This window comes from Phyllostomus discolor, chromosome 4 (genome assembly GCF_004126475.2).
Source record: "Phyllostomus discolor isolate MPI-MPIP mPhyDis1 chromosome 4, mPhyDis1.pri.v3, whole genome shotgun sequence".
NCBI classification, from domain to species: domain Eukaryota; kingdom Metazoa; phylum Chordata; class Mammalia; order Chiroptera; family Phyllostomidae; genus Phyllostomus; species Phyllostomus discolor.
The window spans coordinates 3,767,137-3,783,199 of NC_040906.2; the positions used below are offsets into that span (position 1 = coordinate 3,767,137).

Sequence of the window (16,063 nt, forward strand, 5' to 3'; positions counted from 1 at the left end):
CGGTCATAAAAGGAACGCTGCGACATGGATGGACCTTGGAAACATCATGCTGAGTGAAAAAAAGCCAGTCACATTATTGTATGATTCAATTTGTCTGAGATGATCAGCAGAAGCTAATCCATAGAGACAGGAGGTCGATGAGTGGTCGCCAGGGGGTGCGGGGAAGAGGGAGTCGGGAGTACCTGCTAATTGATACTTTGAGGTGGGGGAGGGCGTGGAGACTGAAAATCTCCTAAAAGCGATTGTGGAGACGGTTGCACAACTCCGTGACGACATGAAAAACCATCGAATCGTGAATTTTACATGCATTGCACGGTATGTGAGTTACATCTTAATATAAAATAACCCATGTAATTTCATTCTCCTCGAATTACCTAAATTATTCCCCGACCTAGTTTCTGCTGTTTCAGACACCGCTGTTGAATCCTTTTATTTTTCAACCTTGACCCATGCTCTCACTTTGCCACTCCGTGCACACATGTTTTGTCACAAAAGCAGCGCTGTGAAAGCGCTGCCCACGCCCGCGCGTCAACGAGATAACCGGTCGTAAAGGTAAACACAGGGCTGGGAAAGAGCAGAGAACCGCTGTGGGACCTGTAGACATTGGCTTGGGCCGCGTGCTTCTCAAAGTGCCTGTTAAGAATGACTTGGCAGTTTTGAGGTTTGGTCCCCCTGACTTGCTCAGACTTCAATCCTCAGCTCCACCGACAGTGTTGAGATTTCAGCCTGAGCGCGCTCTCCTTGGAGACACCCCCGTAGGGGGAAGAGGTGCCTCGGGGGTGGGCAAAGTGTGCTTGCTGCCCCCTCCTCACCCCGATCCTGCCTTGCTGCGTAGCAGTCACCGATTCTCACTTGGAACTTATTCAGATCAGCCTTTCTCAGTGCCAGTGCTATTGACATCTGGGGCCGGGTCATTCTCTGTTGGGGCCGAGTGGGTGGGCGTTTCCTGGGCTTTCTAGGGTTTTTAACAGCACCCCTGGACTTTACTTACCTGATGACAGTGTCACCTCCCAAATGCAGCAGCAAAAATGTCCTCAGGGATTACCCCGTGAGGACCAAAAGTGCCCCTACTTGAGAACCACTATCTAGAGGATTCGGGAACACCAGAGGGGGAAACTCAGGAACAAAAGAGCTAGTACCGAGGAACTGAAATCTAGTTTTCTGGGGAAATGTTCCCCCGACTGTCACAAGTAAACCACATTGTCATCCTGGCTGGTGTGATTCAGTGGACCCAGCATCGGCCTGTGAACCGAAGGGTCGCTGGTTCAATTCCCAATCAGGGCACGTGCCTGGGTTGAGGGCCAGGTCCTCAGCAGGGGTCACGTGAGAGGCAACCACACAGTGATGTTTCTCTCCCTCTCTTTCTCCCTCCCTTCCCCTCTGTCTAAAAATAAATAAACAAAATCTTAAAAAGAAAAAAAACCTGTTTTTATCACCTCACAGAGAGAAAGTGTCAGCCTGGAGTGAGGTAAGGTGCAGAGGGGAGGGGGAGGGGGAGGTTTCCCCTGACAGCCCACAGGGGCGCTCTCCCTCGCTCGTCCTCTCTCTCTCACTCACTTTTACCTGCCGCCCCCGTGACCCCCACACAACCCTGGCAGGGGCGAGCGGACGGCACTGGCCCTGATTCCACATGAGGAAGCCGAAGTCCAAGGCTGCGTGGCCAGGAGCAGGCTGGCCAGCCCCGCTGACCCACCATTCCTGTTCTTTCTTCCCTGCGAGAGGCTGCTGCTTGCTCGCCACCGGGTGACGTGAGGTGGGAGAGCGTCCGGGAGAGCGGCCGTGTCCTGCCCCGGCACCCGCTGCGGCTGTGGCCTCGGGCCCCACGCTCAGAGAGGGGCACCGCGTGCCCCTTCACGAGACAGAGCTGGACGGCCCCGTCCGCAGGCCTCCACCCCACGGTCGCGGCCCGAAGCGGCCCTGTCCTGCTGCCGTCACACTAAGTGTCCGGTGAACTTGGCCTCCCTGCCCACCGCCCCAGTGTCCGGAGGCTCCCCACGTCCCACAGGAGAGACAAACGCTCAGAGGTGAGCCACCTGCCTCGGCCACGCAGCCGGGTTCCAATCCGAGCCTTAGAGCTCTTATTCTGCCGGTGCAGTGGGGGCCAGGGAGGGACCCCTGGAGCCTCGCACGTCGGATTCCCCACCGCAGGGCCTGGCCTTCCTCCCCCCAGCATCTGAGGGCACCCCCACACACCCGCCTCGGGTCAGAGGTCAACACACCTTCTCTGTAAAGGGTTAGCTCGTCACCCTGTAGGCGTAGTGGGCCACGTACCCCGCTGTCCCCCATTTCTTACTGTTGTTTCTAACACCCCTTTGAAAACATGAAAAGCATTCCTGGCTCTGGGCCCTACAGCCCCAGGCCTCCGGGCTGACGAGCTTCAGCGGCTGTAGTTTGCTGAGCCCCGGGTCAGGGCCGGCGCAAACAGCGTGACAGGGAGTCGGGAGAACCGGTTCTGGCCTGGACTGATCTCTTACTCTGTGTCCTCCTGCACAAGCCCTCACCTGCGTCTTCAACGGGTAGGGGTAGGGTTTAGCCTGGAGACTTCCCAGGCTCAGCCACGGATGTCCCCGGACTACCTAGCCAAGGCCATCTCCTGCTGTCGCCTGCCGAAGCCCTGTCTTCCTTCGAAGCCTCTGCATTAATCAACAGCTCGGCCTCAGGGCCCCCTCACCCCCTACTCCGAGCCGGGCACCCCATTCCAGGCAGCCCTCCCGCCTGACGGTCGCTGGAGGGGCCAAACGAGTGTGCAGCAGAGAGCGGCGGCACAGCACCGTTGCCACGACATCGAGCCACCGACCTGAGACAGGACGCCCTTCTTCTTGCAGTTGCTCCCCCCGATGAAGACCATGTTGGGCAGGGCCGGCCTGGGGTGCTCAAACACAAAGTCGTACCTCAGCAGCCAGATGGAGACCTTGCGGTACAGGGCGGGCAAGTGCACGTCCCTCTCGAGGAGGGCTGAGGCCAGGTGCTCGTACTTTGAATACAGGCAGTAGAACAGAAAGCTCTCCAGGTGGCTGACGAGGAAGTTGGCCACCCGCTGGGGGAAAGTCATCCGGTCGGAGAACTGGGTGTAGCACCTGGGAACGTAGGACACGGGGTTGGGGCTGCGGCTGAACGTGTGCTCCAGGGAACACGGGAAGCCCCGGAACAGGTACACGGAGGGCAGGCCCAGGTACTCGGCCAGGATCACCCCGCAGGGCATGGCCGGGTCTGTGAAAAGGGCGTCGAACTGGCTGTCCCTGAGGAAGCGCAGGGTGGCCGAGTCCTGCAGGAGGCTCTGGCAGTTGGCGAAGAACATGTCCAAGACAATCATGTTGTTCCTGTACTCCACCAGGCTGGCGTTCAGGAGAGACCTCTCGGCGAACTGCTGGTTCCCGAAGGCGAGGAATCGCCGCCGCAGCTCCTCCTGACCGTACGGCACCGCGAAGGTTCTCCTGGTGTAGTGTGGGGATTCCTTCAGGAGCAGGTTGACCTCTGGCACCAGCACCAGGATGTCATGGCCCCTGCCACTGAGCACCTCAACAATGTCCTTCATACTGAGCCAGTGGCTTCCATCCTGAGGGACCACCAGCAGCTTGTCCCCCGGAACCACACCCCAAAGCGCTAAGAGGAACAGGCCTGTAGAAATGCCCCCAAATGCACGCGGGACGCAGGCCATCCTGATGGGGAGCGCAGGCAGCAACAAGAATGACTGACTCACACTCCCTGAGCCACAGCTCTTCAGGCTAAGCTCCCCACCCTGCCCTGCCCACCTTGCCACGCTCTGAATTTTGCAACAACCCCAATTAATATTTAACTATTTCTTTTTTTTTATTTTAATCATTGTTCAAATACAGTTTTCTCCTTCTTAATCCCAATCCATTGTATTTAAATATTTGTAAGCCCACGGAAAACTTGAGCCAACTGTGCTTCCCAGTTTCTGCCTGAGCTTCTGGGTTTTTTCCTTGGTCCGCACCAAGATGCCTGAGTCTCTGGTTTGAGGACGCCTTGGAGAGGCCCCTGGGGCCCGGAGCGGCCCCCCCCGCCCCGCCCTGAGCGCCAGGACGCCGCAGCATCCGTGAGGGGCGTGTGCACACAGGAAGACCCGTCGGTGCCCTTCTACTCCCTGAGCAGCCTGGCTCAGGCGGCCAGCAAGCGTGAACAGACATCGGTCGGCATTGGAACAGCACAGAGGCGCTGCTCACCTCCAAGTCCTGGTCGGCACGGCGGCGGCCGGACTCAAAGGGAGGCAGCAGAGGGGAGTCTGATAGAACTTTCCAGCCCTCCCACCCACCCAGTTGTGCCGCTGCTCTTGGGGGTTCTGTGCCATGAAAGACAGAATCGAATCCCGACGTAGGTGCTGGTCGCCGCAGTCCCCACTGGGTGGTGAAGCACCTGGGTGCACTCCAGAGCCGCCTGCCCCTTCCGAGCTGGGCGGCCCCCACCGCCCTTCACCTGCACTGCTGCGCCTGTCACTCCGGGTGGCATCAGGACCTCCCCCTCGGGGCTGCGAGCAGGAGCTGAGCACAGGGCCCTCGGAGGGGCTCCCGCTGGGTCTGGCCGGGCAGCCAGGTTCTATGTGGCCTGAACAGAGAGGCACTCGGGGGGTTAAAAGCGCCCCTGACACATCTCGTGGCCCTGCCCTGCGAAGGCAAGAACTACGGAGGGATGAAGGGGACGGAAAAGGAGGTGCAGATGAAGAAGGGAAGAAAATGCCGAGACGGGAAACGATGGGAAGGCATCAGCTGACGGAGCCTCTGAGGGGGCTGACTCGACCGGCCAGCAGGGGCCACAGGAAGGCAGCTCCCGCGTCGGGACCCTGACGCATTCGGCTTCTGAAACAATTTCCTGTTGTCTTCTCTTCCTAGGGCCACCGGGACAAAGCCCCACGCTCTCTCTGGGTGGCCTGGAAAGCAGAGGTGATTCCGCAGCTCTGGAGGCTGGGAGGCTGAGATCCAGGCGTTGCTGGGCCAGTTCCTCCCGAGCACTCTGAGGGGGGACCTCTTCCAGGCTTGCTCCCGGCTCCCGGGGGGCTCGCTGACCATCTTCGGAGTCCCTGGTTTTGCAGAGCACCGCCCCTTCTCTGCCTCCATCATCACACGGTGTCCTCCCTGTGTGCCTGCCTGCATCCAAATCTCCCCTTTGGATAAAGACACCGGTCCTACTGGACCAGGGCACGCCCCACTGACCTCATTTCACTAAACTAATTACACCAGCAAAGACCGTATTCCCAAATACGGTCGCGTTATGAGGTTCCAGGTGCTAGGACTTTCAACATATTTTTTCCGGAGGAGCACAGTTCAACCCCAACACTCCTCCATCATCTCAGGCAACACTAAGCCCCAGCTGACCACCCTTCTACAGATGAGCAGGGGAGCCCCACTGCCCGGGAAAGGGCTTTTTGGGTACCTTACGCAGCTCCAGAAGGAAAGATAAAATCGGCTATTTCTAGGTCAGCCATTCTCAAACCCGAGGGCAGGGACGACTCATTTCATTCTCGGCTGTGTGCCCACCCAGTGTGCCCATGAACACTGCCCGGCACACAGTAGGCTCTCGGCACGAGTTTGCCGAATGGATGAACTCACTTTTGATTTGCCTGTTGGTTTTATTCTCCCATTTCATTTTCTTCTTTGTTTTTTTTTTTTTCAGTTGTCAGGGTTCACCTATGAACTAGAACATTTAAAGAACCATGTGGTAGAACTTCTGGTCGAGGTGGAGGCGTCGGCAGGTAAACGCGGCTCGCCTCTTTGCACGACCACAGCAAAATCACAGCTAAAATATAGCACAAGCAGCACTCGGAGCTGTCAGAAAATCGAGCTGTACAGAAGCCTGACAACTACGGAATTAAAGAAACCACATCCATCTGGGCAGGTAGGAGATGCAGAGACGTGGAGATGTGGGGATGCTGAACGCGCAGGCCCCAAGCCCACGTGTGGTGGTTATAAGACAGCAGGGGGATGTGCTGGGAGCGAGGGATCCCAGTCCCACACCAGACCACCGAGCCCCGGGTTCCAGTGCCGGGAAGGTAAGTCCCCGTAACTTCTGGCTGTAAAATTCCAGTGGGGGTTGGGAGGGTGGAAGAAACAGCGGTGTTCTCAGGCACCATGTCTGAACCTCCATCCACCTGGCTCACACGGTACGCCCTGCCCTGACGATCACCTGAGGGTCCACCCCATCTAACTTATGGACCCATCTAAGCAACACCCCGGTAACGGTGGCTTTTCCACACAAAGGGCCGGGCTGGGCACAGGCTTCAGACCTTCCCAAACCTGCTCCAACAAGCAACAGCTGAGCCCCGCCCCATACCTCTCGCCAAGTGGACCCAGGCCTAGCACAAGCAACGGCCATCTGCAGATCACTTTACAACGTATGCCAAGGGGCCCAGACAGAACACAGGTGGAGGCTGACCTTGGCCTGCACCACCTGGGAAACCCCAGAGCCTGCGCACCCAGGAGACAGTTATAGGCCACGTTGGAGCACCACCCAACCACCTCCATAAGCCACGGAAGAAGGTGGTTGCTGGCCAGGGGCCGCAGCCAGTCCCACCGGCTGTCTAGCCTGGGTAAATCCCTTCAGTGGACCTGCTGACAGCAATCAAGGCTCATCCACAAGAGGACGGGGTACTCAGCCCACACAGAGGGCGCACCTCGAGTACCCAGCTTGGAAGATAGGGGAGGCCGTGCCACTGGACTCTACAGGACACCTACTACATTAGGCCACTGTACCAAGACAGGGAGTCATAGCAGCTCTACCTAAGACACAGAAACAAACACAGGGAGGCTGCCACAATGAGGAGACAAAGAACGTGGCTCAAATGAAAGAACAGATCAAAGCTCCAGGAAAAGAAATACACAAAATGAAGATGAGCAATCTATCGGACGCAGAGTTCAAAACACTGGTTATAAGGACGCTCAAGGAACTCAATGGGTACTTCAATAGCATAACAAATACCCAGGCAGAAATGAAGGATATACCAACTGAAACAAAGAACAATTGACAGGGAATGAACAGTGGAGTGGATGAAGCCAAGAATCAAATCAATGATTTGATTCCAAGGAAGATAACATAAGGAAGAAAAAGACATCCAATCACTACAGCAAGAAGAAAAATAATCCCAAAAATCAAGAATAGTGTAAGGAGCCTCTGGGACAACTCAAATGTTCCAACATTCACATCATAGGGGTGCCAGGAGGAGAAGAGAAAGAACAAGAGATTGGAAACCTATTTGAAACAATAATGTAAGAAAACTTCCCTAATTTGATGAAGGAAATACACATACAAGTTCAAGAAGCACAGAGAGTCCCAAACGAGATGGACACAAAGAGGGCCACACCAAGACACATCATAATTGAAATGCCAAAGGTTACAGATAAAGAGAGAATCTTAAAAGCAGCAAGAGAGAAGCAATTAGTTACCTACAGGGGAGTTCCCATAAGACTGTCAGCTGATTTCTCAAAAGAAACTTATCAGGCTAGAAGGGATTGGCAAGAAGTATTCAAAGTGATGAAAAGTAAGGACTTACAGCCTAGATTGCTCTATCCAGCAAAGCTATCATTTAGAATCGAAGGACAGATGAAGTCCTTCCCAGACAAGGTAAAGCTAAAGGAGTTCATCCTCATCAAGCCCTTATTATATGAAATGTTAAAGGAACTTAAGAAAAAGAAGAAGACCAAAACTATGAACATTAAAAAGTCAATACATAAATAACTATCAACAATTGAAGCTAAGAAACAAACTAAGCAAATAAGCAAAACAGAAACGGAATCATAGATACGGAGAATATTGGGATGGGGGCCAGTGGGGACAGGAGCCTGGGGGAGAATGGGGGAAAGGTGAGGGGATGAAGAGGCACAAACTGGTAGGTGCAGAATAGGCAGGAGGATGTTAAGAGCGAGTACAAGGAATGGAGTAGCCAGAGAATGCATGCGCCTGACCCGTGGGCATGAACTAAGGAGCGGGGAATCACTGGAGGGAGTGGGGGGGTGCTGGGTGGAGGTGGGGACAGGAGGAAAAATTGGGACAACTGTAATGGCATAACCAATATAAGTAAACAAATACATACATAAATACACAAATAAATATCAAACAGCAAAAAAATACAAAATAAAGAAAGAACCATGTGTTCCTTTTTGAGAAAAGGTGGTCAATGCCAGTCTGAGCCTGGAGTCTGTCCCTCGTCTTTCAGAAACAGGACCTGAGAAGCACCAGCCCGAACAGCACTCAGCGGAAGCCCGAAGCGGGGGTTCGAAGGCCAGGTGTCTGCCTCCAGCCCCGCCGCCCAGCCAGGGGCACGACCCGGCTCCCTCCCACTCTGCAGGCGTCTCAACCGAAACCCAGGGAGAGAGGGTCAGGTCGGTCCGGCTTGACCTAGCGCATTGCTGAGTGTGGTCGGGAGGGCAAGGGATGTGGGAACCAGGCTGTCCCAGTGCGACGCGGTGCCCAGTGAGGCTAGAACAGACTCGCCCTCTGACTCGCCCACTGCTAGTCATGCACAGGGAGCTGGCACGCAGAGTCCTGTCCTGACCCCATTCCTGCTGGCTCGGAGGCCTGCTGGGCCCTGGGAAACAGGAAGAAGCCTGAGGAGCTGGTTGCAAGGGGCCAGGCTAAGGCCCGGGCTGGTCGCCAGAATGCAGCCGAGATGCAAATTTATCTCAGCCTCCCCAGGGCAGGGGAGAGGCGTCAGCAGGGTTTTCTCCCAGGGAGGGGGCCGCACCCTGGTGTGGGTCCACCTAGACAACAGGAAGACCCAAAACGGTCACAAAGGGAGCACAGTGCAGGTCCGCCCCTCCAGGGCAGGCACAGCCCAGCAGGTTCTTTCGAACAACATTGCATCTGGGGGATTCCATCCACATGAGTGGTGTGCGGCATGGGCCACTCAGCAGCCATAACAAAGGAACTGCTCAGAAGAGACATACATAGGACTTCCACTCACCTGCATTTACCATGGCAGAGTAACCCTAGGACAACGGTGTGGAGGGCAAAGACCATGTGTAGGTTCCAAAGACTAAAGTCCTCACGGTACTCAGCTTCATGCTGCAGCCTGCCGCTGTCTTCTCTGCTCAGCACGCTCTTCCCCCGGCTCCTCCAGGTCTCTCCGCCTCGCCCAACCAGGCGCCCTGGTACCAATTTTCTGCCCTCCCTTGACGTTCTTCCAAAGCGTGTTTCCGAATTCGTACCTGGTTAATGTCTGTCTCCCCATTGCCTGACAAGCCACACGCACACAGGCTCTCAATAGATAGTTGTTCAATAAAGAACCGTTCATGTTAACTAATGAAAAAGGAGAGTCAACTGTATGTTATTCTGGAACTTCCACACAACCAACAAACATCGTATCCACTGAGTGATCAGAAGCCACGTGATATGGGCCAAATACACCCTTGGCAAATTTCACAGCATGTAACTTCCCAAAAGGCCACAGGCAGGACATATCCTGACAAGTCTCCAGTCAACAGAGGGACGCAGCCAAGTGCAAGGTTAGGTGCAAGGGCTCTGAAGTCAGAACGTTGGGTTTGTTGGGTTCGTTGGGCACGAATGCTCACAGCAGCGTATTCGCCAGAGCCAACACCCAAAAACAGCCCGGCGTGCGTGGACTGATGGATGAATAAGCAACACATAGCCTACCCATGCAATGCAATAGTATTCAGCCGTGGAAAGAGCGAAGGACCTACACATGTTACAAAACCTGTAGACTTCCAACACCAAGTGCAAGAAGCCAGTCACTAAGCACCGTGTAGCACATGATCCCATCTGTGTGAAACGTCCACAATAGGCACGTATGTAGAGCCAGGAAGTAGACTGGTGGTTGGCGGGGGGAGGGGGGGCTGACAGCCGGTGGGCGTGGGCTTTCATTTTGGAGTGTGTGTAGGGGCGGGGGATGCACTGGAATTGGAGAGAGGTGATGATGCTTGTGTTCATGCGTACACTAAAGACCACTGAATTGTATATTTATAAAGGCTGAAGGCTGTGATATGAATCATATCTCAATTAACAAAAAAGAATGCCTGGGTTCAAAGCCTGTCTTCCCACGTCCCAGAGGCATGACCGTGGGCAAGTCCCTCGACCCTTCTGCGCCTCAGCTCCTCTGTCTGCAAGGGGGTGTAGAGGGACGCCAGCCTGTGCTGGCCTTTGTGACACTGAGTTGCTAAGCTCCCCCAAGGGCCTGTCCGGCCACCTGAGGGTTAAATGATTCTTGGAGACTCCCCAACAGAGGAAAATATTGACATCTGATCATTTTTAAACATTTTTAAATCTTCTATGCATTGATTTGAGAGAGACGGGGGAGAGAGAAATCATTGATTTTTGACATCCCACTTATTGATGCATTCATTGGTTAACTCTTGCATGTGCCCTGACCGGGAATGGAACTCACAGCCTTGGCATGTTGGGACAATTCTCTAACCAACTGAGCTACCTGGCCAGGCTGTTTATATATATATGTATATTTTTTTTTTCAAGGGCCTGATCCTATGGTTAATGTTAATACTGTGGAGGTTGGAAAATGCATATCACCCACACAATTACGGCCATCACAGACTCCGTGCCACACACCAGGCACTCTAACACACATCATCATTCTTAATCTGAAAAAGCACCCTGTGTGGTGGTGCTGTTTTCCCCTATTTCACTTAGTTTGGGACCCGAGCTTCTTCACCAAAGGCTCCGTGGCTGCTAGTGTCAGAGCTGGAGGAGGTATGTCCACGGGTCGGGATGGCCCCAGGGCTCCGCCTCCTGACCCTTGTGGTGTTTAGAGCATGCCACAGGGCACAGCCTCACCACCCACTTATCAACTACTGCCCCCCACTGTGCATGAGCCAGCCAGTGGGGCGCCCTTCCTGGTTGCCCCCCTGGGTAACAGGTTCATGGCGAGGAAGTGGCATAGCAAGGAGAAACACGGGTGAGGAAGGAGAGGGAGAAGGAAAGTGCAACAGAGAGAAAAGGTAATCGGGGAAGAGCAAGGAAGAGGGATGGAGGACACAGGAATGGAGAGAAGTCTGCAACGGGATTCTGGGACACCGAGAGCCAAGTCTGTATCAGCTGGGGTCATCCAGCTCCCTAAGGTCTGGGTAAGGCTGAGTGACACGACCATGCAATATCCCATCCACAGAATCAGTCCCTCCTGGTCACTGTCCCCTTCCAACTCCGATCTGCAGCTTCTGCTGAATCCTGGCCTCCTCTTCTGTGTCTTTAGGACATTCTTTTACTTCAGGTCAAACATAGGACTCAACCCCTCGATGCCTCACCCATGCAGCAGCTCCAAAGGCCAGGCCGTTGCACGTGGCAAAACTTTTATGACGGTCAAGGGTCCCTAAGGTAGGAGCTGTCTCAGCCAGGCACAGAAAAAAACTTCTCAAAACCACACGACCCGCCCTCTGATTCCTAAAAGTCTTCTCGGCCACCAGCATCTCTCACCTGTCACAGGATGCCTTCCCCACCAGCCTCCTCTCTCCCTTCCCTACAATCTTCAGACTATGGAAGTGTATGAGTCTAAAGAACTTCTTTTAAAATGATTAGTACAGCCATAAAAGGAAAAGAAAACAAGCTTAATTATCCACGAATATTGGTCACTAGAATAAACTACAACGCATCCAAAACGAGGAAAGTTATGCAATTCTTAAAAAGAATCACACATTTGCATGTGTTGGCTATAAAAACGCCAGGATTTATCAACAGGTGACCAAGAAAACGAAGGTAAGGTAAAAAACAGTATGTCCATTCTGATAGTAGACTTCATTTTCATAAATGTGAGCGTGAGGATTTACAAGAGCTATTGCATATATGTAAAATAATTTCAGAAAAATGTGGATAAGATGCACACAAAACTGCTAAGAGCAATTTTCTAAGGGGGTTGCACTGGACCAACAAAGAAAAGGTTGATTTCTGACTGTTTTTCATTATTTTTTCCAAATGAGTATCAAAGCAGACGGCTCCTAAAATCTGCCAACACAAGTAAATTGATGCACAGAAAGCAACTCACTGGACCAGGCAGGAACTGCAAAGGCTGCTAATGGAACCCACAGGCCGTGGCGCCTACAGAAGGCGCCTCTCCTCCCCGCCCGGGCCGGGCCAGGGCGCGCTGCTGAGGCCCAGGCCACTCACCGGAGACAGCGGCTTTCCCGGGAGGCAGTTGATGCCGCCGACAAACACCATGTTGGGCATCACGGGTTTGGGATTGTCCAGGGTGAAGTCGGTGCGCAGCAACCAGATGGACACGGGGCCGAAGAGGTCATAAGCCGTCACGGTGGTCTGGAGGATCTCGGAGGCCACTTCTAACCCGGTTTTGATAAAATTGTGACAAAGTAGTCGTTCCTCCACGTGGGTGATGTGGTTCCACACCCTCTCCCAGAAGGTCATGGTGTCGGAGAATCCCAGGAAGCCTCGAGGAACGTAGGAGGGGGGGCTGGGGCACTGGGAGCCCTCTTCCAGAAAGTGGCAGAACAGCCCCCTGGCGAAGACCACAGACGGCAGGGAGAAGTACTTGGCTACAATTAAGCCACACAGATCAAAAGGATCTAGGAACACCGCATCAAAGGAACTGTCTTCTATGAATTTCACTAGTTTCCTGTCATTGAACAAGCTCCTACAATGTGAAAAAAAGTAGTCAAAAGCATTGCTGGATGGATGCATTAGCGGAGAAAATACATTGCCTGCCCGAGTTTTCCACCGGGAGTCAGCAAAACCCTTGAACAGCCGGTTCAAGTCCTCCAGAGAGTACGATGTGGAGTAAGTCTTCACTGTGTATTTGGCCGAGATTTCCAGGTGCCAATTCGCCTCTGGCCTGACCACGACCACCTCGTGCCCCCGGAGGACCAAACTCTCCACAATAGAACGCATGGTAAACCAGTGGCTCCCGTCCATGGGTACCACCAGCAGCTTGCCCGCCTGGGCACAGCCGGGTGCCAGCAGGAGACACGCACAGAGAGGGAGGAGTCCCGTCAACGCCACCGGAGCCATTGGACAGTGGCAGCCCGAGCCAGCCAGCTTCCAGGATTCGGAGCTCCTGTGACAGACACCTTGGGCAGAAGAAGTACAGGCACAAAACCTGCCCCAGGGGAGGGCATGTTTTAATATATTAATGAACACGCACACACACTCTCTCGTTGCCTACAATTTACTCAGCAAAATATAATGGATGATAGCAGTTACCAAGGTACCTTCTGACCTCTTTCCCAGATAAGAATAGTTCTGATCTTTGCCTGGGCAGAGCTCCTGCCCCTGCACTGCAGTGCCAGTTTGCAAAGAGAAGTATTAAACAATGGTGTTTGGACCCTGAGTTCTGGGAGAGACAAAAAGAAAAGGCAAGCTCCATAAAGCTGTTCTTGGGGGGAGCATGTCTGAAAGGGAAATCTGGACGTTATCCTCGGACTACCAAAGTCTCTTTGCCTAGAGACGGACACCCCCAGTTTCAAGGAGGGACTGGTCGCCCCTGATGGCTGACTTCCCCCAGCAGGGGAGCCCCAGGGCACACAGGGCCCCGCTGCCCTTGGTCCATTTCCGAACGCTCCAAGGCCTCCGACCTGGTGAGACGGGATTGTCTACCCCATGGACAAGCCCATTGCATGTGAACCATTGCAGGGCGGAGGTGGGTGTGACGGTCACCCGTTTTGAATCAATATCCTGAGACACGTCACCTGCAGTGTGGGGTCACCTGCCCACCGCTTCCCAGAAGCACTCGGCTGGGATTCCCGACTCCTTCCCCCCACAGCCCTCTGCTCAGACCTCTGCTGCGGGCTCGCCCCCGCAGTCCGGGGCCCTCCACACTCCGCCCCGCACAACGGCAGGGCAAGGGCATCTCTCTCTTTGCTTGCCCCTCCTCCGGCCGTTCCCAGGCCACGCCTCGCCTGGAGAGCACGCGAGGAGCGTCTGCTGCCTGGGACTGACTTTCATTTTGCACATGTCGGAGAGAACTGGGTGGGTGAGCTCATGGGAAGGAGGAGCCTCCTCGGGCCCCTTCCCAAACCCCCAGCCTGCTTCCGGAAATTTGCTGGGTCCCCGTTTACCTTAGAGACAGGGGACTTTCCGGGGAATGTCTGAAAACTGAAAGTGGGGGTGGGTGATCTACCCTCCTGGGAGGCTTCACTGCATCAGTAAAATAGAAAACAGAAGCCCTGGCTGGCGTAGCTCAGTGGGTAGAGCGCGGGCTGTGAACCAAAGTGTCACAGGTTCGATTCTCAGCCAGGGCACATGCCTGGGTTGCAGGCCATAACCCCCGGCAACCGCACATTGATGTTTCTCTCTCTCTCTCTCTCTCTCTCCCCCCACCCTTCCCTCTCTAAAAATAAATAAATAAATAAATACCAAAAAAACCCACAGAAAAACAATAGAAATTATCAATGAACCTCAAAGCTGCTTCTTTGAAAAAAGTGAGTACACGCGATAAAACTTTAGCCAAACTTGTCAGGAAAGAAGAGAGAAGGGAAAAGATGGCCAATATGAGGAAGGAGAGAGAGGGCATCATCAGAGATGCTGTAGCTATTAGAAGCATAATACAAGAATATCATGAACAACTTGATGCCAATGCATTGTGTGGCTCAGATCAAAGGGACGAATTCTAGTCTACGAGAGCTTAATGAAGAAGAAATAAATAAGCCGAATGGAAATAACATCTATATCTTTAAAATGAAATTGAATTTGTAATGCAAACTTTCCCACAAATTAAACTTCAATCCCAGATGGTTTCGCTGATAAATGCCACCAAATAGTAGGGAAAGAGAAAAATACATTATCATCTTTTCAGAACAGACTCTGGAACACAGACACAATGAAAGCACAAAGAACATCCTAATTCGGTCTACGGCACAACACCGGTCCAGGAGACCAGCACCGCCACCCACCAAAACCGGATAAAGCTGTTGCAAGAAGATAAAACTACAGACTAATACCCCCCATGAACATAGATGCAAAAATTCGAAAGACATCTTAGCAAATCAAATTCGATACTGTAAATGCACACATATAAAACACATATTATATAGAAAATGTATAAGGATAACACATCACAGCCAAGTGGGGTCCTTCCAGAAATGAAAGGCTGTTTTAACAAAACAAATACTCCTGTGTGCCGCTGGGGTACTGCACAGGGGTGTGGCGGTGACATAGAAAGGGGAGCAGGCACCCATCGCCCACCTGGCCACCCAGAATTCGGCACAGCAGAGGGCCCTGCACAGTGCATGGCCTTTAACGTGCAAACTAAGCAATCTGGAGCCACCGGGGACAGTATTCCTCAGCCTTCCTTGATCATCCCAGAATCAGGGCACAAGCAAGTAGGGGACACCCCTACCACTGAGAGCCTGCTGAAGCACTCTAACCAGCCAGTCCCAGCCTGTTTCTCCCGCCCTGCCTCGCCTTCCACAAAACCCCAAGGAGGGCCCTGGCATAGGCCACTGCCCCGCCCTGCCCCTCGTGTCTTGCTCCTTCTGCCTCCTGGCCAGCCCGGTGCTGCCCTTGTGGCCCGGCGTGGCCTGTGCCCCTCATGTCTCGAGGACATGTGATGATGATAAACTTTGTTTTTCTGAGCCTCTCCTGTGTCTCCGCTTGTAGCCACGCCTCACGGACCAGCACAGAAATGAACACAGAAGACTTCCATACAGAAGCTTATATATGACCCTCCCTCACAACTGCATTTGTCACATGAAACACTGGAAATAGCCCTGACTGGTGTGGCTCAGTGGATTGAGTGCCGGCCTGCAAACCAAAAGGGTCACTGGTTCAATTCCCAGTCAGAACACATGCCTCCGTTGCGAGCCAGTAGGGGGCGCTTGAGAGGCACCCACACATGGATGTTTCTCTCCTTCTTTCTTCCTTCCTTCCCCTCTCTAAAAATAAATAAAATCTTTAAAAAAATAAAGTGATGAATGCAGCCTTATAAAACATTTTCAAAAGATTATCTATCAACATGAGTTAGTTGAATGAGCTACAGTGAATCCAAAGTGAAGAATTTTATGCAACTCTTAAAAGAATGTCACACACGTGCACGCACTGGCTGCAGAAAGTCCGTGGAAAATGGGCAAGTGAAAAAGGGAAGGTGAAGGACGCCATGTCCAGTCTGATAGTAGATTTCATTTTCACAAAATGACTGTGAGAATTT

The 16,063-nt window shown here is 53.2% G+C and overlaps 2 protein-coding genes across 2 annotated transcripts; both read right to left on the reverse strand.

Annotated features, from left to right (window-relative positions):
* Positions 1 to 2,164: 2,164 nt before the first annotated feature.
* Positions 2,165 to 3,701, reverse strand: LOC114494131 (UDP-glucuronosyltransferase 1-6-like). The gene has a single exon (XM_028509019.2). It carries the CDS (start codon positions 3,656 to 3,658, stop codon positions 2,675 to 2,677), a length of 984 nt encoding a protein of 327 aa, XP_028364820.2. The 5' UTR covers positions 3,659 to 3,701; the 3' UTR covers positions 2,165 to 2,674.
* Positions 3,702 to 12,006: 8,305 nt separating this feature from the next.
* LOC114494134 (UDP-glucuronosyltransferase 1A10-like) lies at positions 12,007 to 13,023 on the reverse strand. The gene has a single exon (XM_028509022.2). It carries the CDS (start codon positions 12,928 to 12,930, stop codon positions 12,007 to 12,009), a length of 924 nt encoding a protein of 307 aa, XP_028364823.1. The 5' UTR covers positions 12,931 to 13,023.
* Between the last annotated feature and the right edge of the window lie 3,040 nt (positions 13,024 to 16,063).

Coding starts and splice junctions, on each gene's coding strand:
- LOC114494134 (XM_028509022.2), bottom strand. CDS start 12,930: ATGGCTCCGGTGGCGTTGACGGGACTCCTCCCTCTCTGTGCGTGTCTC.
- LOC114494131 (XM_028509019.2), bottom strand. CDS start 3,658: ATGGCCTGCGTCCCGCGTGCATTTGGGGGCATTTCTACAGGCCTGTTC.